Here is a 23,405-nt window from a genome sequence, read left to right on the forward strand (position 1 = left end):
ATTAGCACTTTTTCCATAGATCACTTAGTTATGATGTGGAACGTGTCAAGTTAATAAGACGTGTCTACACAAGATATTGAAAGGAGGATATAAGATGAACATCAACAAAAGCAAAACGAGGATAATGGAATGTAGTCGAATTAAGTCAGGTGATGCTGAGGGAATTAGATTAGGAAATGAGACACTTAAAGTAGTAAAGGAGTTTTGCTATTTGGGGAGCAAAATAACTGATGATGGTAGAAGTAGAGAGAATATAAAATGTAGAATGACAAAGCCAAAGAAAGCGTTTCTGTAGAAGAGAAACTTGTTAACATCGAGCATAGATTGAAAGTGTCAGGAAGTCGTTTCTGAAAGTATTTGTATGTAGTGTAGCCATGTATGGAAGTGAAACGTGGACAATAAATAGTTTGGACAAGAAGAGAATAGAAGCTTTCGAAATGTGGTGCTACAGAAGAATGCTGAAGATTAAATGGGTAGATCACATAACTAATGAGGAAGTGTTGAATAGGATTGGGGAGAAGAGAAGTTTGTGGCACAACTTGACCAGAAGAAGGGACCGGTTGGTAGGGCATGTTCTCACGCATCAAGGGATCACAAATTTAGCATTGGAGGGCAGCGTGGAGGGTAAAAATCGTAGATGGAGACCAAGAGATGAATACACTAAGCAGATTCAGAAGGATGTAGGCTGCATTAGGTACTGGGCGATGAAGAAGCTTGCACAGGATAGAGTAGCATGGAGAGCTGCATGAAACCAGTCTCAGGACTGGAGACCACAACAACAAGAACTCAATTTATTTATAAATGCTATATGGCTATCTGTCAGACTTTTGATGTTATTAGGTAAGTGACCAAAGACTTTTGTGGGAGCATAATTTTCCCCCTTCTGAGCCAAAGTTAGATTTAACCTTGAGTAGTGAAGATCATCCTTTCTCCTAGTGTTGTAGCCATGTACACTGATATTACTTTTGAATTCGTTCGGATTTTTAATAACAAATTTCATAAGAGTATATATATATATAGTGTGAGGCTACAGTGAAGATTTCTAGCTCTTTAAATGAGTGTCTGCAGGATGATCTTGAATGAGCTCCAGCAATTATTCTGATTACACGCTTTTGTGCAATGAACACTGTTTTACTCAATGATGAGGTACCCCAGAATATGATGGCATATGAAAGCAGAGAATGAAAATAGGTGTGGTAAGCTAATTTACTCAGATATATATTGCCAAAATTTGCAATGAGCCTAATAGCATAAGTAGCTGAACTCAAATGTTTCAGCAGATCTTCAGTGTGTTTTTTCCAGTTCAACCGCTCATCAATGCATACACCTAGAAATTTTGAATATTCTACCTTAGCTACTGATTTTGATCAGTCTATATTTATTAATGGGGTCATTCCATTTACTTTGTGGAACTGTATATACTGTGTTTAATGAGAGCCCATTTGCAGAGAACCACTTAATTATTTTCTGAAAAACATGGTTTACAATTTCACCAGTTAATTCTTGTCTGTCGGGTGTGATAGCTATACTTGTATCATCGGCAAAAAGTACCAGCTTTGCATCTTTGTGAATATAGAATGGAAAGTCATTAATATTTATTAAGAACAGCAGAGGACCCAAGACCAAACCTTGTGGCACCCCGTTCTTGATTGTTCCCCAGTTTGAGAAATCACCAGTTTTTTGCCTATTATGTGAACTGTTTATTTCAACTTTCTGCACTCTTCTGAGATTAGGAAGATAATAAACTCTCTCAAGAATAAAAGCTCAATTCCCAAGGACAATATTGACGTCTTTTCGTATTATATCGTCTTCAGTTCATCATGTAGCAGTAAATGAACTATTTCATCTCGAATGAAATAAATAAACTATTATTAATGATTACCTTCGTTTGGCCACAAAGTGTTTCGCCTTCTTGATCGGTGAAAAAATTCAGCATTTGCCCTTACACTGCAAATAGTGTGACATACTTATTATTTAACGTGTAAGTGCAAGTGCGGAAGTTTTTCACCGGTGTTGAAGACGCAAATTTTGGGTCAACAGGTATGTAATCATTAATTGTGCTGGGTTTCTTCATTTCTCGTGAGAGTTATTTTTTTTTTTGCAGAAGACTACTGACTATTCATTTACTGCTAGCTGATAGAAATGGGTTAAACTCCGAGAAACATCCGTGTAATCCTGGAGACTCTGGCTATAGCTCCAAAACTTGTACTATTAAAGCTGGACGACAAAATGTTGTGATGTAAGACGGCATATTATTAACCCAAATATTCCTAATCTTTTTTAGGTGCTTACAGTACCATTTAAAAAAGAAAAAGAAAAGAAAAAAAGTCAGTGGTCCGACTGAGGCTGCAGTTTGAACAGGTCAAATCGTTTGAACACTTGAAAATTAAGTTACTTCCATCCGTTCTTAAACGTAATAATTTCAGAGAAACCAAAGAATTAGTGATATCGATCCACAGCAAGAAAGCCACTGAGGCAAGGACGAAATGCATAAGGCATACTTTTAAACATTGTAGTGAACATCTATGTATGGCTCTTATTCACAAATCTTGCAATATTTTTCGTTATTTGACATGACAAGAAAGCTGTAACGAAAATTTATACAAAATTGTTAAGACTTTCGCGGCCATTTGTTGACAAACTGCCTATTGGCTTCTGTCTCGGGTTCTTCGGCCGACGTTCATCTAATGATTTTTCTGACGTTTCGCCAGCACGAGTGGCTGGCATTGCCAAAGCTTCACCCTCCGTTGCCGGTGGTGAACTGGAGCTGAGGTCGTGGCCGCAGACTATATGTACCTGGCGCGCCAACGTTAGAGGGCTTCTCCACGGTCATTTCCGGTGCGGTTCTCCTCTTGCTACCTGTGATGGTCGTTTGCTGCAGTATGGGAAGCCAGGATCCATTTACCTCAAGGCTTTCCTCTTTCTTGTTGAAACTGTTCACGTGTTTTTGTATTTCTCTGAAGAAGCGCACATGATAGTGCTTCTCTACAGGCAGAACTTCCGTGTCGGTGAATTTTGTTACGTGGTCGGTCTCATTCAGTGCGTGCTCTGCCACGGCAGATTTCTTCACCTGCCCCAACCTGCAATGTCGCTTATGCTCTTTGATCCTGATGTTAATTGATCATCCAGTCATTCCAACATCAACTTTTCAGCATGTGCATGGTATACAGTGTATTCCCGACATTGCAGGTGGGTGTCTTTTTCTCCTTCGGCGATCTAAGACACTCTTCGATCTTCCTTGTCGGTTTGAAAATCGTCTTTATGCCATGTTTGCACAATATACGGCCAATTCTGTCCGTCACTCTGGGAATGTATGGTAGAAAGGAAAGCCTTAAGTTAAATGGATCCTGGCTTCCCATACTGCAGCGAATGACTGTCGCAGGTAGCTAGTGGAGAACCACACCAGAAATGACCGCGGAGAAGCCCTCGGACGTTGGTGCGCCAGGTACATATAGTCTGCGGCCGCGAGCTCGGCTCCATTTCACCACCGGCAATGGAGGGTGAAGCTTTGACAATGGCGGCCATTCGTGCTGGCGAAATGTCAGAAAAATCATTAGATAAATGTCGGCCGAAGAACCCGAGACAGAAGCCAATAGGCAGTTTGTGAAAATTTATACATTATTTTAAGTAAAGTAGTCAGCTAGTCAGCACAGGTTCCTGAAGTGATGAAAATATTCCTCACAAAATATATTATCCTTTTTTTTAAGAAAATGTAAAGATGAAAAGAGAAAAGAGGTTTCACATTATTTGCACGAGTGTCTCTCTCTCTCTCTCTCTCTCTCTCTCTCTCTCTCTCTCTCTCTCTCTCTCTGGCTTCCTTGTTTCCTCCCTGCCTGTTGTGGATAGTGTTCAGTGTGTCAGTTTTACTTACAGGAGCACAAAAGCACACAAATATTTTCCACCCAGTACATCGAATGAAATTAATTTTCCTGTGCCCACATAATTTCCTCACTATGTGGAATGGAAATAATGCTTGGCTTACATTTATGCAGACTCTTCCTCTGGTGGTTAATTTCACACATACTACAAGGGACAATCAAAAAGTTTCCATTTGAGGTTGTTGCATCACCGTATATGCAATGTAGCACGACTGTAACAAGGGTGTATAAGCACAGACATAAAGGCAAGGAATTAGGGTGGCATTTGTCTCTTTCTGGTGTGCTTGTGGTAAATGCAAAAAATGTGAACTATGGTGACATTATTACCAAATGAATCCAAACAGGACCAATGTGCTGTTACTCTTTTCTTGGACACCAAAAGAGACGTCTGGTAAACATCCATCAGAGAATAAGAATGTATATAAGGCACCGTGTCTGTCGAGAACCACTTTCGGTGAATTATGTGCCACATTCCAAGCTGGTCGCAATTTGACACAAAATGCCGGTCACTCTGGAGTGCCAGCCTCAACTGGAAGACTCAAGTGGGAGACACTTGTGGTACCCACCCCATAGTCCTGATCTTCCCCATACAAATATCATGCCTTGTAGCCCCTTAAATAGGTCCTTGACTTCTCCACACAGCAGAAATTGGTGCTTTATCAGCCGAGTATCTTCAAACTGCTAAGTCAGTGGGATGGTTGCCTCAGTGCTCATGACAATTTTGCCTGATTGGCACACCAATTCTTCACTGCACGGTCTTCAAATGGAAACTTTTTGATTGCCTCTTATAACGTGTGTACACACACACACACACACACACACACACACACACACACACACACACACACACACTAAATTTTCAATTTCTAAGTAACTATTCTGATGTGTGCCTGATATGTGTAAGTGAAAATTCCTCATGTGTCACGTTCTGATGATTTCACTTGCACAGAAATGGATCTTGCATTGTGATCTTTGACTATAATTGTTCATGGAAACTAAGTTTTACTGACCTACACCCTTTCAGGGAACTACTTTGGAGTGGGCCCCAAATGGTACCCCCAAAACTCATTGAAACTGCTGGGCTGCAGAGTATGGCTTCTCCTTGTAAGTTCTATGTTTGCGAGGGGGAGGGGGGGGAGGAGGAAGATGGTATACAGTACGACACTCTTCCATGCCCATCCAACACTCTTTTCTTTCTTTTACAATCCTGTGTCTGTATTGTTCTGTACTGCTCAGTTATAATGATGATTTATAAGTACGTGTTTACCACAGACACGAAAAAAAAAGGAGGGGGGAAATATTTAGTTACATCAGTGTCTGGAATTTCCTGACAGAGATTCTGCTGGTCATTAAACTATAGATGCTTATTTGGTAGTGACAATGCTGTATATTTGTGGAAATACGTGACCTGATTGACATTTTTAAGTTACTATATATTTGTCATAAATAGCCAACTCCCTATGTTTTATATTTCTGACACCTGATTGGTAGGTAGTCAGAGAGCACACAGGATAAGGTTAAGGTAGTGAATGGGGCCGTAAACAGTTACTGTGAGTTGCACAATCACACACACAACTTTATCTTTGTCCATTATAATTATCCGGACTGTATGCCGTGGTCAGTTGATGAATTCTGTGTCGATTCCCAACGTTTTGTCTCCGACTGCCGGAGACACCTTCAAGGGGGTCCGTAGCTCGGTGGAAGGTCCAACACATCCACTGGCTCGCTACTGACGAATTCCATGACCTGTGCATAGACATCTAATGTCCCGTACCTCCACAAACCTACCAACAAACTGTTCATCCCTGATTTGCAGAATCAGTGATGTATTTCATTCCAAAGTGGACAAACAAACTATTAAGTGGATGGGCATAATGTTTTGGCTCATCACTGTATATGTAAATATAGTTTGTATTTAGACAACAGAAAGTCCAAAGATGGACAGTATGAATTATGATAGATTCCCACTCACCACATAGAGGAGGCATTGAGTGACAGGGATATTTAAAAGCAGACTGGTGGAAAATATCAGTTTTTGGACAAAGGGAGGTAGGTAGGTAGCATGCGGGAGAGAGAGAGAGAGAGAGAGAGAGAGAGAGAGAGAGAGAGAGAGAGAGAGAGAGAGAGATCTGATGAAGGATTTAGCCTGATAGCCGATATTTCCAAATGTGCCTGTCTGCCTCTCATTCCCTTTCCTCCATTGTGAGAAGCCAGTTTCTTCTCTAGACTCTGAGAAGTAAACCATCCTAATTCATACTAGTATGTATTAAGCACAGGGGAAATTTTAATTTTTATCCAAAATACATGTGAAGCACACATGTAGCATTTCTGTCATTAATGAAATGGTATTTTGAATACTTTTAATGGTAGTCAGGTGAAATCAGTTAATTTCTTTTATTTCTTTTCTCTCTCTCTCTCTCTCTCTCTCTCTCTCTCTCTCTCTCTCTCTCTCTCTCTCTCTCTCTCTCTCTCCCCCCCCCTCTTTTTTTTTCCCCTTTTGTGGCATTTCATAACCTAAAAAGTAATCTCAATATTAAGTTTCTTAACGTGTAATACAGTTTCTTGGATATGCAATGAGTAGCAAAGAATGACAGGAAAGTTTAAGGTTATTTATAGTGTTGAAATGTGTCCCAGCCAGAGACAGTCTACATCCCTCAGTGGTAATGAAATGTCTTATCAGATATCACCATGGAGAAGGCTGTTATCATTCAGTAGTATTGCATGTTATTTATTACTTTCCTCAGTTTGTGATCTTAATGTTCAGAGTATTGGGCATTAATTACGGCTTCATGCAGAGAACCACAGTTTAGCTAAGGGACATTGTGGTTAGAAATGTCCTTTCTCACAATTCTCCCAGAACTTTTGTACTCACCTTTAAACCTTTCTCTGTAGAACAGATACACTATTTTCCCACTGTTAGATGTTATTTTTTGCTCTCATGATGAAAATGGAAACACCATATTCATCTGAGATGACAGTGTGTGTCCATGTGTGTTCTTTCTCATGAAATCACTCCATGAAGGCCCATTTCAGAGTGCTATGTATCTGTGGCATACTGCATTTTGCAATACGATGTTAAGATGTGATCTGTATTCCTTCTCCTCACTTCCACTTTTTATTTGCAGTATTATGACAGAGTTGGCTACACATTTTACTTTTTTCTCAAATAAGACTGTACATTTTTTTATTTGTGATATACAAATGCACTTAAATTATGTTTAAAAAAAATGCTTATGTTATTGTTTCTATGTCTGTCAAAATTTTCAGCTGTAAGTAATCTTATGCACGTTAAACTCTGTACTTGATAGAGTCCTACGCACAATGCAATAGAATCTGGTTGGGTATTTCCACAGCCTATATCTCCCACAGCTTCAATGAAACTTGTTATCAGTTACATACCTCTCCATTTCCTACTATTAAGTCTTTAAATTTTCATTAATTTGTTGTGATTTCAAATGCCTAAACATACCAGCCTGCTGCCATTTTTTTTTTTTCATTAATTAAAGCTGATAACTAAAATATTAGAGAAATTAGGTATTAACAGCAACTTTTTACTCGACAGCATTGACATTTTTGGATGTACACTTTGGCACTGTACTATCTAATTAGAGTTTGAAAGTGTAATGTATATTTGTGATCACTGTCATTTGTTTCCTTACATGTTATAAGTGTGTTTCTTAAGTGTATCTCGGCACATTTTAGACAGTTCTAATATCAACTATCATTAACAGGTTCTCTCATCAGCTACCAGCCTCAGCATGACAAGTCTGGACAGTGACAGTGATACCGACGAGGGCAGTTATGAGCGACGTCACCATAACCCACAACCACTCCGCCCACCTTTTGTGCCAGCACCCCAATCCTCCCAAAACGCAGAGACACCTTCACAGTCACTTCACACCACTGGAAATATGACTTCTGATTCAGACTCTAGTGTAGCACAAACAGTTCCTCAGCGTCCTCGCTTCAGTAAGCGTATTTCCTCCACTAGTATCAGCAGTTGGGAGTCAGAGAGCCCTCGTGCTCGATTCTATCTTTCGTCTCCAACATTTGACAGTCCAGCTGCCAGCCGGCCTGTGCGTTATGAATCAATTGATGAAGATGTGGAAATGACTTTCAATGATACAGTGGAATTATCAGCTGAAGGGAGGGAGGAACAAAATGAGAAAATTGAGAAGTCACTTGACATAAGTGGAGGAAATAAGGAACTAACAGCAGACACTGAGGTTGATGTGTTTGATAATAGTAGTAAGACTGATACTTGGATAGAGAAGATTAATGCTTCTCAGATGAATGTTGAGGTAGAAACTGATAAAGCTTTGGAAATACTTCCACCTTCTGTATCCAGAAATGTCGATGACATTCACTCTGTGAAAACTGATAAGGAGAGATTACTTCTTCGTAGGAGCAGTCTCAAAAGGCAGAATCGTGTCATTGACGAGGATTTGGATGAGTGCGAGAACTCGAACAGTGCTATAAAAACAGATGTCTTGTTAACAGGTGACACATTACCGGTATTGAAATTCACAAGCCACGAAGCAGACAATTTAGAAGAAAACAGTTTTGAGAAGAGTGAGAACAGTATAGAGCGGGAGGGATCTCAGGAAACACTTGTAGCTAGTCCTAAATTAGAGTGTGCAAATATGGACATCAGTGATATTGTTCAGCCAGTGCAGAGTCAATTCCTTGATCCTAGCACTGGAGTGGGGAAGTGCGCAGCAACACATGCAGACCTGGAGACGATGAGTCAGCAAGATGAGCAGCCATCAGCAAGCTACCTTTCAGCTAGTCCTGCTACTGCAGATGAATCCTTTGAAATGGAAGAGGTATTACATATCTGTGTACATCAATTCACATTAATGCTATCCATAGAGCTCTCTCTCTAGTAAAATATGAGTCTAAGTAAAATAAAACTTCAAAATTAGATTGCATTTTGAAAGTAATTGTCTCTTTTTTATCACTGTTTTGTCTTAGTTTCATTGTAAGCTTGTAATGAAATTTTCATATTGTCATAGCTAGACAGTTGCAGCATATAAATTGTTTTTCCTACTGCTAGTTTCAACTTGTATTCATGTTTCTTCTTTTTCTTTTTTTTAAACTGCTTTGACCTATTGAGATGTGTTCTGGTATACTTTTTGATGGTAAAAGGAGTTATGGACAGATATGTTTGATACTGTTGGCTTGTTTTGTATTTTCTGTATGAATGTACTTTGGTGTTGGGTTCTGTAGTTGAACAGGAAGTTAGCTCACTTACTTGTACAAGGTGCCCCCAGGACCCACCTGTGAGAAATTTTTATTATTTAAGTTTTACATAGTCTGCCTGTTTGTCACCTTTCTGCCGATGCGACAACAGTCAACTGGTTCACACTGGAATAGGCCAAATCGTGCCAGTCAAATCTCCTGCATGATCATCTGACTTTTGAGATTGAGGCTTTCAGAGATGCAATCAGAAAAATCTCTCTCTCCAGTTTCAAGCCACTACCTAGAGCAATTGCTAAATGGCTTAGTTCCTTTACTTTGGCATTTCCCTTATCAATCTGGGGCTACTGGGGCTACCTTCTTTCATCTCCATGGCAATCCTCACTGTGTAACCCAAATGAACAAAACAGATACAGTTCCTTTTTCTAAATGTAATGTGTGTTAATTACAAATACACACAGCTTTCCAATCCTGACTACACACCCACTTGGATGTACATGCTTGTTTTTGTCCTCCGTGAATTTTTCACAATCAAGCAGCTCAATAAATACATTGATAACATCGCTGGACCTATTTGTTGCCTCTATATGCCAAAAATATGTAACTGACTAGAAATGTGAGAGGAATTATTATTTGCTTCTGATTTTTTTAAAATTTCTAATGAAATGAAATATGGATTTTAAAGTACTGTTGAGCCAAATATCTATTTCTGAAATGAATAATGTTGAAAAGTGAGTTTCAGATCAGTAATATTAATTTGGATCCTCCTCCTATGTTTCCAGACAATTGAACAAGTGAGTAACATGTTTAAATTAACACAAAGGAACAACACTAGAGGCTGTTTTGTCCGTTTGCAGGTACCATGTGTATACAGAGACTGATTACTGAGTTGAGTATTTGAATTATGAGGATCAACTGAGCTTATTGCTAGGGTTCACTGTCCTTTCAGTAAAGGTAATGTCTTGGTGATACGATTATCTGGAGACGTTGTGCCTATATTTGGGTGGACTTAAGTGATGTAAAGATGCTTTCTGAAACAGGTTATAGCTGCTAATTAGATCATCTGTAATATTGTCTATGTTGAGGAGATTATAAGCTCTCATCTTCTCTAGCAATATGACTTACTGCAATTTGTAGCTTGGTGTGCTATTGGCAATATGGGAGTTAATAGGCCACAAGATGAGGTAGCAAATGCCACTGGACTAACATAATTTCACAACTTTCAGAATACTAGCTCAAACAATCTGCAATTGTCTCACATATATAAGAACTCTGCATGTTGGCTTCTAGTTCGGGACCCATTAATGAGGTATAAATTTTCATTGTCACAAAATAACTAATGAAGCTACCTGAAGACTTTCATAGCAAAAGCTATGGGGCAAAATGTTCCACAGGAACATGTCATTAATCTCAATGAGTCCATGTATCACAAGTGTGATGCAGGACACTCTTAACATGTTCTGAAGTGGTAATTATTATTGCTTTATTTGTTTACGTCAGACTTGGTGGTTACTGTCAAAATGCATGGCAGTGGGCTAAAAGGTCACAGGATCAAATTGTGGTCAGACTGTGGAATATTTCAGTGTGCCTTTAATCTAGACTTCACCTCTGAATGAAGATTCACTACTAACAACACATGGTTTGGCTTCAACATTAAAGTGTAGATCTCCTTTCCCCTGTAGGATTACTGGGATATGTTAGGGACACAGAAGTCACCAGAGTGGCATACAGTTGAGACTTGCATCAGATTGCTGAGCTGTGTGCAAACCTGTATGCAGTTATTATTATATTTTTGTGTTTCTTAGCTATTCCATAAACACCAAAAATGACCTCGGTCCTGAGTCAGTCAGAAAAGATTTACAAAGTGCTTGCATCAGTATATTCCAATTTATTACAATGATTCAGATAGGATATGTCCATATGTATGACTGTAAGCTATAGCTTATCTTTTCATAATCTCAGACTATGTACTACTTATCTTGTGAATGGTTATAATGAATCGGTATAGATTTTATATCCTATAATTGCAATCGATATGGACATCTGAAGTTTATGTTAATGGTATTAGTCACCATAACCACTCAAGAGATTGCTGTTTGAAGGTAAAATGGAAGAATTAGACATTTGGTTGTGGTTTAACACCTCTGTGGGGATCAAAACAGAAGAGCAACATGAATTATTTTTGGAGGTAAAATCTCAATGCTGTTAGGTCTAGTCATGTTCCTCTTCAGTTTCTTTTACATGATCAATGTTTTGACCCATCTGCTGTGATCTTCTTTAGGATCATCTGATGTTCACAGTTACCTGAACACTGTCAAAGACCAGTGCCACATTCCCTTATAAAAGAGGATTTACCTGCCTATTTGTTAAAGAATCCTGTAGCCCATCTTCTGAAGGTCTTCTATGACTCTATTCTCTCATCTAGTTTACAGTCGACCAGGTCCTCTCTGTCCCCCTGGTTTTCCTTGTAAAATCTTTTTTGGTATTTACATATCATTCAGCAATGCCATGTGTCCAGCCTAGATGGCTTCACAATTCTTCTAATAGCTGGCCTTTGTAGATGGTGTTCAGCTCATAATTGTATCTCCTCCTCCATCTTTCCCTTTCCAATGATTCTCCTGAGTATCCTTCTCTCAGATGCATCCAACAATTCACCATCCTTTGCTGTCAGAGCCCGTGTTTGAGGCATGTGTAAGCACTGGTCTGATAAGTGTTTTATAGGTGGCTAGTTTTGTTGTTCTAATGAGGAGCCTTGAAGATAGAAGCTTTGTTTCGGTGAAATAAGCTTTATGGGCTGCAATTAGTCTCTGCTTCATTTCATAGGACGAATCATTTAGACTGATTACAGTCAAATGCATAGCTACCCATCATTATGGCACATTCTTCCTGTGCGCTTTCCCAGCAGCTTAGTATTTTGTTTCCTTCGCAGTTATATTTAGTCCTATATTCCTGCTGCCCTGTTACAGTGTGTTGAATGTCTGTTCCACTGCCATCAGAGTTCATGGTACTATGTCAGTGTTGTCCTCGTAAGACGGTATATGCACAGATTTATGAAAAATCATTCCCCGAATCAATTATTTACATTCCTCCAGTTTTTATGCTGCCTTTTATTCCTCTTATTGTCATTGTTATCAAGGGTTTTTTGTTTTGTTTTTTGGAATATCCAATTCACCCACCTGGAGCTTGATATAGTTGCTGTCTGACTATGCTATTGTCTGCTGCTTGAAAATCAATAGTAAGATAAGTTCCAACCCTAATATTCCTTTGTCTTTTCCACATTTTAGGATAAATATCTGGTCAATAGTTGACTTACTGGGGATAAAACCACATTGGAAGGAGTCAGTTGTACACTATGTCAGAGGATCCCTTTATAGTTACCGCATTCCACCTGGTCTCCTCTCTTATATGTAGGGCACATAACTCCCTCTTCCCATGTTTGAGGCATTTCCTCTTCTTCCAGTATTAGATTAACGAGTTTCAGGATGTTCGTTTTCAATTCAGAGCCTCTGTGCTTGAAATGTTCTGCTGGAATGTGGACTGTTCCTGCCACCTTGTTGTTCTTTAGTTTCCTCATTGCAGTTCTTACATCTCTAGTGTTAGGAGGATCCACACTGTTATCTGGGTTCTTTCTTATATATTTCTGTTGGGTTCCTTGGTACTACTGCTCTTGGGTTAAGGAGTTTATCAAAGAAACAATGCCACCTCTTGCATATCTCCTTGTATTTGCTTATTATTTCACCCTTCTAATCTTTTATTAAACTACTTCTGCTGCTGAAAGGTTTCCATGCCTTACTCACCTCTCTATAAAATTTCCTTGACTCATTTGCACTTTTCAGAAGCTCCATTTCTTCATTTTCCTTCATCCGCTCCCTCTTTTTCCTCAGCTGGGTCCTCTTTTCAGTGCTCTTTATATTCTTCTCTTATCTTCCTGGTATATGTTGCTGTAATGTCATTTTATATGCTTCATTTTTTTCTGTTTCATATTCGGTAACAAATCATGAGATTCTTGTTCTTCTTATGCTGTACCTAAGTATTTAGCTTGCTGCTACCTGCACTATATTTTTTATCTTTTCTCATTGATCTTCAATCTTGTTACATTCTCCAGCGTTTTCAAGGGCCTGAATTATTCTCTCCTGGTGTCTTTCCCTTGCTACCGCTGATTCTAAAACTGTGATGTTATATTTCTGTGACCTGGGCCAGGTTCCTTTCTTTGCATTAGATATTCTTTCCTTCACCCGTACCCAAACTAGGAAGTGATCCATGTCTGTATTTGGACAGAAGTGATATGTGTCTGTATTTGAATCTCTTAAACTACTTACTTCCAGTAAGCCTGAGTTATGCCTTGCATGCATTAGTAGATGGTTGATCTGATTTATTGTAATTCTATCTGGTGCTGTCTATGTTCCCTTGTGTATTTCCTTTATTTCCTTGTGTGGGAACAACGTGGAGTCTACCACCATGTTTTTAGATGTATCAACCTTGTCCCATTATCATTACTTATGGCATGGTACTATAGATGCCAACTGTTGGTACATATCTGTTCTCTTCCCACCTGGGTCTTTAGGTCTCCAGCTAGTATTTTTATATCTTGCCCTGGGCATTCATATAGAGATTCACAAAAAACTCCTTTTTCCTCATCCTCTTGATTCTTCAGTTGGTGCATGGGTATTAGTTATGGAGTAGCTGAAGAATTTCCTTTTTATTCTATGTGTGGATCGTCATGGGTTTACGGGGTTGAATCCTATTACTAAGTGCTTTAGTTGCTGATGCACCACACATCCTGTCCGAAACTTGTGGTTCCTTATGATACAGCTATAAAATATGTTTGCTTCGTTCTTTCCTTTGATTCTACTCCTGGTAAAGGTATGATTCTCTACTTCAGGTTCATTATTTGGTCTAGCATCACTTTCACGATTCCTGGATGGTATAGTCATCTCACATTCCAAGTACCGATGAATAGATCTGATTCATGTGTTGTATTGCTTTTTTTCTTTCTTTTCTTATCTCTATTGTTTGGTTGCCCATCTTCCTTAACCTTGCCCATGCCAAGTCGTCCTTTATCCATCCAGCTTCTCTATGTTGAAGTTTCATTAACAGTTTACAGAGTGGGCTGTCAACCCTATGTCCAACTCCTTCCAGAGGATGGGTAATTTTTATCTATGGGTTTCTTCTCTTGAAAGGAGAAATGTCCTGCCCACTATCCTTCCCACCCCTCCCACAAAGGTATTCCACTGTCCACTGAACCTACACAATATATTAGTCCATCCTTATACAACCCTTGCTCCCAACCCCTTACCTCATGGCTCGTACCCCTGTAATAGACCTAGATGCAAGACCTGTCCCATACAGTCTCCCACCACCACCACCACCACCACCACCACCACCACCACCACCACCTACTACTACTCCAGTCCAGTCACAAGCTTCACCTATCCCATAAAGGGTAGAGCTACCTGTGAAACCAGTCATGTGATCTACAAGCTAAACTGCAGCCATTGTGCTGCATTCTATGTGGGCATGACAACCAACAAGCTGTCTGTCCATATGAATGGCCACCGACAAACTGTGGCGAAGAAACAAGTGGACCACCCTGTTGCTGAACACACTACCAAACATGACATCCTTCATTTCAATGACTGCTTCACAGCCTGTGCCATATGGATCCTTCCCACCAACACCAGCTTATCCGAATTGCATAGGTGGGAACTTTCCCTGCAATACATCCTACATTCCCACAACCCTCCTGGCCTCAACTTTTGTTAGTCATTGTCCTCACCCATCCAGCCCCTTTCCTGTTCCCATTCCAGCACTACACAGCCATCATTCCACCATCACACTCAGTCTTTCTACTTTTCTCCTTGTTTGCTACTTCCCCCCTCCTCCCTCCCATCCCCACCACTCCCCTGCCCTCTGTCTAATGTGTAGCGCCTCAATGTCTGTCACCCTCACCACCGTACTACCCCTCCCCCTCCTCGCCCCAGCCTCCTCCTTAGCCCCACCCAACCACCATTCCCATCGTGCACTGGTGCTGCTGCTCAAAGTGTGGTTTCATTTGCTTGAGACTGCGGTCGTGAGCAAGTGTGCATTCGCGTGCGTGCGTGCGTGCGTGTGTGCATGCGTGTGTCTGTGCGTGCGTGTGTGTGTGCCCGCGCGTGTGCCCGCGCGTGTGCGCGCGCGTGTGCGTGCGCGCGCGTGTGTGTGTGTGTGTGTGTGTGTGTGTGTGTGTGTGTGTGTGTGTGTGTGTGTGCGCGCGTGTGCGGGCAATGGCCTTAATAGCCGTAGCTTTATTTATTTGTGACAGTCTTTTTGTTGTGCCCATCTGTGACTCTTCTCTTCTAAAGTTACATTCATTCTTGAAAATCTCAATCATTTCTAAGGGTCTTCTCATTGTGCATGTATGCATTCTGCCACCATTTAGTATCTGTAGAAATGAACAGTAGACTAACATTGTGTGCCCCATCATTCTTACTAGCATAATTAATCTAATTCTGTATGAAAGTCCTTTCTATGGACAAACCATCATTTCCATTGGCCTTAACTGTCTTCCTCAAGAAATCCAACTCTGATTGCAAGATGTTATTGCCTTGATTTGAAAGGCATGTGAAGGCTGCTCGCTTTTGGGCCGGGTGGTGTCACGAAGTGGCATCTAAATACATGTTTTTCTTTGTAGGATTTCTACATACACTGTGTTCTAGATTGTTGTCAGATCATTTCTAGACCAATACATCCAGGAACGGGAGACATATCTCACTCTCTACCTGCAAGGTGAAGTTGATTTTGGGGTGAATCTTATTGAAGACAATGTGGAGTGTATGAAGCTCTTCTTTACTGTATGGTCAAAGTTTTACTGATGCACAGCTTTTAATTGAACATCAAAACCTATTCAACTTGAAACTTGGGAAAAATACGGAAAGATGAAATGCACAATTTTTCTTGAAAACTGACAAAAATATTGCTCAGAACAGGTTTTTGGAGAAAAAATCAGAGCAGACTTCCAAAAACTACTAGTTCAGTACTCTTTATGTGGATTAAGCTTTCTAAGATGTTTCAGTTCTGTTATTTTTGTCGTATAATTATGTTAACAAAGTATCCATTATAAATTAAACTGCAAAACACAATTCCAAGTGATACTCCTAAAATCATTTGCAAAAGTGCTTTTCTAGTACAAATTTTGTCTTGTCACATCTGGATTTTTCTTTAATGCCTGTAAGTTGCACAGTAACATTACTGTCTCTTAATCACATACTAATTTCTCTAATTTTTGTGGCATTAAAGAGATCAGAAGAATTGAAACTCTGTGTTTATGATGGTGTAAAAAAAACAAGATATGAGTTAAAAGTGATAACATATAAGTTGCAATAAATCAAGCTCAGTAAACTATTGTAAATTTCAGCTTATGACTTGTGATGAAGAAGCAAATGGTGCACCACTAACACTGGCTCGCACGCGCTCAGACAGCAGTGGTTTTCTTGAGGGTGAGCGATCACCCCCACCTCAGGCTCCACCTACAGAAGCAGGTCTTTCCACATCTGATGCTCATACACGCCCACCTCCAATTGGGGGCTGTGTCAACAAATTCAGCAGCTGCAGTGATGAAAGTGTTGTTCATGTCCCAAGCAGAGATCTTCGTGAATTGCTGGATGAGCTTGCAGTAAGTTTCAAGTGTTCATCTTTCACATTCTTTGTCTATAAAGAGAGAAAGTGGGATAAAGCTGTTTGGAGTTGTGTTCTGTTTTGATTTAAAGAAACTGATCATGAGAATTTTGATTCTGTAGTAGTTACTTTTTTTCAAAATTCTTGTGTTATTTATCTGGTGGAACTAATGTTTGCTTATAAACAGAACCAATGTGTAGAAAAATATTTTGCAGGGATTCTTCTGCCATAATTGTTTATACCACTTTGAAAATAAATATGGAAAAGTGATACAGCCTTATTTGGAAGGCTGTGATATATTTTCATAGACCTTACAATTGAAAGTATCAAATATTTCAAGTTTGAATACTTGGAACTCTAGATGACACAGTGTAAAAGAAACCTTGCAGCCAAAAAGTTTGAGGAGGAAGAAACCTACATAAGACTGGTGCTTTATGTTTACCCCCATCTTCAGCAATTCATTTGAATGTGAATTTAAGCCAACTAGTTGTTGGATCAGTGACAACTGAATGAACTAGCAGAATTACAGAGTTTTCATGTTGCATTAAAGGCACTGGGATGATGAAAATGGTATGGAAAGCTGGAAAACTAATGGCTACAGTTTATCAGAGATGGTACATCAAATTCATGAACCTGACTTTCTTCTGACAGAGAGATGATGAGAATGGAAGATTACAAAGTGAAGTGTGTAAATTCTCCCATAAGATTTGACAAAAAATTTTAAATGACATCTCTTACCTCACTTTCAGTGAAACAATTAAATTAAAGTGGCCATACTAACAACAACAATGGTGGAGGTGGAGGTGGAGTTGGCGGTGGCGGTGGCATGTCACTAATATATTCACAGAGGATTTGCTCCCTTAGCTGTATCAGAAAATTGGCAACATATTTTCAGATTTTTCCATGCAAGAAATATAACAAATTATGTCCCTTCTGATTGTGACTGTTATGCATACAAGAATGATCAGAATTTTAAGAGAATTCCTCTCTAAATTTAAGATTTTGAAATAGTGTAATACAGTGGCTGTTATAATATTTCAATTAACTTGTAAAGTTCATTCAAAATAAGTAAATAAATAAATCAATAAACTTGCTTCTGACTGACAAACAAGTTCACAAGTGCAAGATATCAGTGTCAAATAGGCAAAATGTTTAAGCAACTGATATTGTTGCCATTGTAAGGTGCACTGATGAACTGATTGCATAGGAGCTGGCACAGGGCTTGTATCTCCTTCCCTGTTTCTCTGACCTGGTGCTCTGTTCTTGCTCTGTGCCCAGATGTAGGCATCCATCATGTCATCCTCCCTCCTCTTTCATCTACATCTACATACATATTCCATAACCCACCGTACAATGCATGGCATAGGCTACTTTGTACCACTACTAGTTATTTCCTTTCCTGTTCCACTAACAAAGAGAATGAGGAAGAAACAACTGTCTATATGACATTGTAAGAGCCTTGCTTTCTCTTGTCTTCATAGTCCATATGTGAAACGTATATTGGTGGCAGTTGAATGATTCTGCAGTCAGCTTCAAATTCCAGTTCTCTTAATTTTTTCAATAGTGTTTCTCATAAAGAACTTTGTCTTCCCTCCAGTGATTCTCGTTTGAGTTCACAAAGGATCTCTATAATACTTGTGTGTTGCGAACTTACCCGTAATAAATGTAGCGACCTTCATCTGAATTGTTTCACTGTCTTCCTTTAATCCAACCTGAGGGCACCAAACACTTGATCAGTATTCAATAATGGGTCACACTAGCCTTTTATACACTGTCTCCTTTATAAATAAGCTATACTCTCATAAAATTCTCCCAATGAGATGAAGTAGAACATTCACCTTCCCTACTACCACCCTGACATGCTCATTCCATTTCATTTCACCTTGCAACAGTACTCCTAGATATTTAGTCAATGTGACGTGTCAAGCAGCATACTACTAGTGCTGTGTTCAAATGTTACAGGATTGTTTTTCCTACTCATCTGCTTTACAGTTAGAGTAAGCTGCCATTCATCACACCAACTAGAAATTTTGCCTAAGTCACCTCATATCTTCTTTCAGTCACACAATGACAACATCACAGCATCATCAGCAAACAGCCGTAAATTGCTGTTCACCCTGTCCTTCAGATCATTTATGTATATAGAGAATAAGAGCAGCCCTGTCGCACTTCCCTGACAATAGCCTTGTCTCTGATGAACACTCATAGTTGAGGACAATTTACTGGATACTCTAAGTCTTTGACCCATTCACATATCTGGGAACTTAAACGAGAAACTCAGACCTTCACCAACAGTCTGCAGTGGGATACAGTGCAAGATACTTTACAGAAATCAAGAAACATGGAATATGCTCGTTGTCCTCCATCCATGGTTTGTATAACATCATGTGAGAAAAAAAAGGGCAAGCTGAGTTTTGAACACGTGGTGCTTTCTAAATACATGTTGATTTGTGGACAGAAGCTTTTCTGTTGCAAGGAAATATATTGTATTGGAACTCGGAATGTGTTTAGGAATTCTGCAGCAAACTGATGTTGAAGATATTGGTCTATAATAAGGTGGATCCATTCTTTTACCTTTCTTATGTATGGGAATCACCTGCACATTTGCCCTGTCTCTTGAGACTTTGCACTGAGAGATCCATAATAAAGGCAAGATAAGTACTGGGCCAATGCCACAGAATACTCTCTGTAAAGCTGAATTGGGATTCCATCTGGACCTGGTGACTCATTTGTTTCCAAATCTTTCAGTTGCTTCTCTTAGTGAGGAATGCCTATTTCTATGTTCTCCATGTAGCAATCTGTGTCAAATAGCAGTGCAATATTCCTACATACTCCTACTTCACCCTTTCGTGGGCCGTGGGGGATATACGTTACACGAAACATATTTCTTTACAGTGTTTAAGGGAATTTGTGTTACCACTTCTGTATGCTCCTGGCATCTAGTGGCATTCTGCTGCATCAATTGTAGTCTCCATTTGTTGTGAAATATAGTCTTCAGGACTGTGGGAAGTACATATCCCACCAAGCAAAGGTGTTTTAATGGTTATTGTGAAGTATGGTTACCACCAAAGTAGTTCCTGGAAGGGTCTTGAGAAGTATACTTCCTACAAAATTAATCTGTCATTTGTGATCCTGTCCTTGAGAAGCATACTTACCACCAACTTAGGCCCCAAAGCTGTTGGGAATACATCTTACCACCTCTGTATGCGCCTGACATCTTGTGGTAGTACACTGCACCAGGTGTATGAAAACTGTGACAACAATCAGTTTCTGTTTGTCATGGCATTGCTACTGTTGTCGGAACACATTGCTTCGCTTCTGCAATATACAATATTATGACCTGTATCAACTCATACCATTATTATGTGATAACATTTCAAGGATTATTTTCACATTGTGGTAAATAAACTTTAATATCAGTAACAATTATTTTTTTAGTAAAGTAAGAGAAAACATAAGAACAGTAAACACTGTTCATTATGTTTTTACGTGTAATGACAATACACAACAGCTTGCAAAAGGGAAATGGGAAATCCATTTATCCCCCATAATTTTAATGCCTCCCAAAAGTGCTGTGGTGCCATGTACCACCATACTTGTTGGTCCTAAGTCACAAAAATAAGATTATCAAAAAGTAAATGTAGTCATTTGATCACAATTCTAATAGGACAGCAAAAAAATTATCATCACTGAGTTGCTGTTAAAATCTGCCCATTAAAGGGATAAAATTGAAATTTAAAACTACAGCTTTATTTTTGTTGTCTTCTATTGCTGCCGCCGCCCCCCCCCCCCCCCCCCCCCTCCCTTTCCCCCCTGTCTGATCAATGAGTTACTGAATAGAAGCCTTCAACCTGCTTAATGACTTTACATACAACCAGAAATTTTCCAATTTCTTGGCAAGATCTTTTGCTAAGGTATGATGGTGGAAGTTGTTGGTTGCTTCTTGCACTGGTGTTCTCATGGAACATGAATTTCTAGAATGTTTTGTCTGTCGACATATGCACATTTCTTTTTAACTGCATTTTCCTAATCTGATTATTAAACCATGGAGGTTTTTTCCCTTCTTAATCCACTTATTTGGCTCAAATGCCCCCAGTGGGTGATTTAAACTTGGCCCATAAGTTTTCTAAGCCTGTGATATTAGGACTAAATGATGTCCATACATTGTCTAAGTGGGATGCTAACAACTGTATATCTGATTTTTCTAGCACAAATACTCTCCTGGCCTTCTTGATGGACTTATTAGTTTTAGTAACCATTTGTTGCTATTATGATGTTGTGATCACTAATCTGTGTCTCTACCGTGACACTGTCACTAAGGCCTAAGATGTTTCCATTGCATGTAGTTTGTGTAACTAGTTGCTTGAGGCAATTTTTGGAAAACATGTCCAAAAGTACTTCACAAAACTGTTTGTCCATACCACTTGCAATGAATCCATAGACATCCCAGTCTATACTCTGTAAATTAAAGTTAACAACAACAAATACTACATGATCTGGGTATTTCTGTGCTGCTGATTGTAGTTTTTTCTTAAATGATTCTACAACTGACAGCAGAATCAGGTGGCTGGTAAAAACATCCTCTAATTAACTTGAGATCACATAAGCCTGCTACTTGGATCCGGGTAACTTCACAATCAGACTTAATTTTGGCATCAATAGGCACAATATTTTTGTCTACAGCAATGAAAACTCCCCATCTTGTGGTGTCTAATCTCTCTTTTTGATATATGCCCATGCCTCGTTAAATATTTTGGAAAGTTCTATTTGGGTTTCAGCCAGCTCCAGTTCCGAGAATAATTTAAGTGCGACTACTTTCCTGGTGGCAGTAACTTCAGGAAATTTGTTACAAATTATTCAACAATTTACTGTTACTGATTTGACAATCAAAGTCCCTGTACTTTGTACACAGTTTGATTTCACTGCTTGCCTAATGACTGGTGAGCCTTCATCAGAGGACCTCAAACTAGTGCCTAGCCAAAAGAAAAACCATATGTGTTCCACAAGTACTCTGCTATCTGAGTAGCTGCTTCCTCTGTGTAGTGCATCCCTCATCTGTCAAGGGAAGTCCAACAACATTCTATCCTGTAGCACAGACCCAGAAATCTCTAGCCACGACTGTCACAGAATCAGCTTAGACTCTGGTTGAGACCCTCCAGTCAGCTCCAAACCATAGGAACTTGATTGACTCTGGGTACGCTGTTGCAAATGTTGTGAGCTCTGCTTGCACCTTATGAGTGATGCTAGCTGCCATATAACAACCTGCTACACACCCTACAGTGAGTGCAGGTCCCTCACGGGTATGCTGGAAGGTGCCCTGGAAGCTGAGCCCACTGGCAAAACGAGTGCCACCTGAGGTGTCCCATGCATTGTGCCAGTTTCTCTGCTGCCACAACAAGCTGAGGCAGTAGCCTGCAGATGGATGACCATGGCAGTAGGCGTCTTCAGCTGTTCTAAAACTGCGACCGATTCCTCGTATATCCACACACAGCATGCACACCCCCTATCCATGCTAGTAACTTTATAAATAAACTATGTAAACAAATATAAATGCTAAATATGTGACTTGTTAGTCTCTTGCTAGCAACTTCTACATCTATATCTACATCCATACTCCGCAAGCCACCTGACGGTGTGTGGCGGAGGGTACCCTGAGTACCTCTATCGGTTCTCCCTCAGCTTCTCAGCTGCTGCCCTGTCTGTGCCCAAAGTTGGTTCATTGTAGGATATCTGCTTTCTCTTCTTAATCAAAATGTGTTTCCACAGGCATTATTAAGGATGGAGCCATTATCACAGTGGACTAGTAGTTCCGTACTCGAATCTTGATAGATGCTTTAGTTGTGGTCTTATCCATTCAATGTAATTCCAATAGACGATGTTCCACAACTGCTGAGGTATTAGGTTTCTGCAGTCTCGTGTGCCATTGGTCCTCGGTGTTCTCAGCAATGATCTTATCCAGTGCACAATGTCTGACCTATGTATGTCATGCCACACTGGCAGGGAATCAGATAGACCATGGACTGCAATAGTCGGAGGTCACCCTTGACGCTACAAAGCAGTGCTCATGTTTCAGCTAATGGGTGGAGGGCACTCTTCACTTGGTGTAATGAAAAAATCATCTTATTTTTCTGTATAATACATCACAAAATTGAATAAATGCTAAGGCCACATCCTCCTGAAGTTGCTCCTCTGTTTCCACTAGTTGTGCAGTCAGTGTAGGTCTTAGGGCTCTCAGAATTTGCCACTCTGTGTGTAGCCATTCTTCCAGAAAATCATTCTCAGATGTTCATGTTCTTGGAGTAAGCTCTCATTGTTGGAGAGGGTGCAAGACCCATCTACCAGCTTTTTAGCATCCCATTCTTGTCTGCCCAGCGGTACAACTGTCCACATGTAAATATAGGGTAGTACAGTACATACTGTGGCCCAATGTGCCATCTGCTCTTCTTTTGACCAGAACATCCATGCACGTCTCCATAGATACTCCATAAGCCACTATACAGTGTGTGGTGGAGGGTACCCTGTACCATTACTAAAGGGGGGAAGTTCATCCACTGCAACTTCTATGGTAAGATTGATGTTCTGGTGTATGGAATTGAGATTCATGGGGAAACCATTCAGTTAGTCTCTTTTGTCTGCCCATTTGAGAAGGTTTCATCAGCATACCAGAAAAAAGGA

General features: G+C 39.8%; 1 protein-coding gene across 6 annotated transcripts in view; it reads left to right on the forward strand.

The window, feature by feature from the left end:
* Positions 1 to 23,405, forward strand: part of LOC126355009 (uncharacterized) — a 504,064-nt gene that overhangs the window by 441,237 nt on the left and 39,422 nt on the right. For 3 of the 6 annotated variants that reach the window (XM_050005144.1, XM_050005143.1, XM_050005145.1), the window contains exons 9-10: positions 7,610 to 8,704; positions 16,471 to 16,728. In XM_050005144.1, coding sequence (XP_049861101.1) covers positions 7,610 to 8,704; positions 16,471 to 16,728 — 1,353 coding nt within the window. The remainder of the gene's footprint in view (positions 1 to 7,609; positions 8,705 to 16,470; positions 16,729 to 23,405) is intronic. The other 3 variants (XM_050005149.1, XM_050005146.1, XM_050005148.1) reach the window with 1 other exon arrangement.

Source organism: Schistocerca gregaria, chromosome 3 (genome assembly GCF_023897955.1).
Source record: "Schistocerca gregaria isolate iqSchGreg1 chromosome 3, iqSchGreg1.2, whole genome shotgun sequence".
Lineage (NCBI taxonomy): Eukaryota > Metazoa > Arthropoda > Insecta > Orthoptera > Acrididae > Schistocerca > Schistocerca gregaria.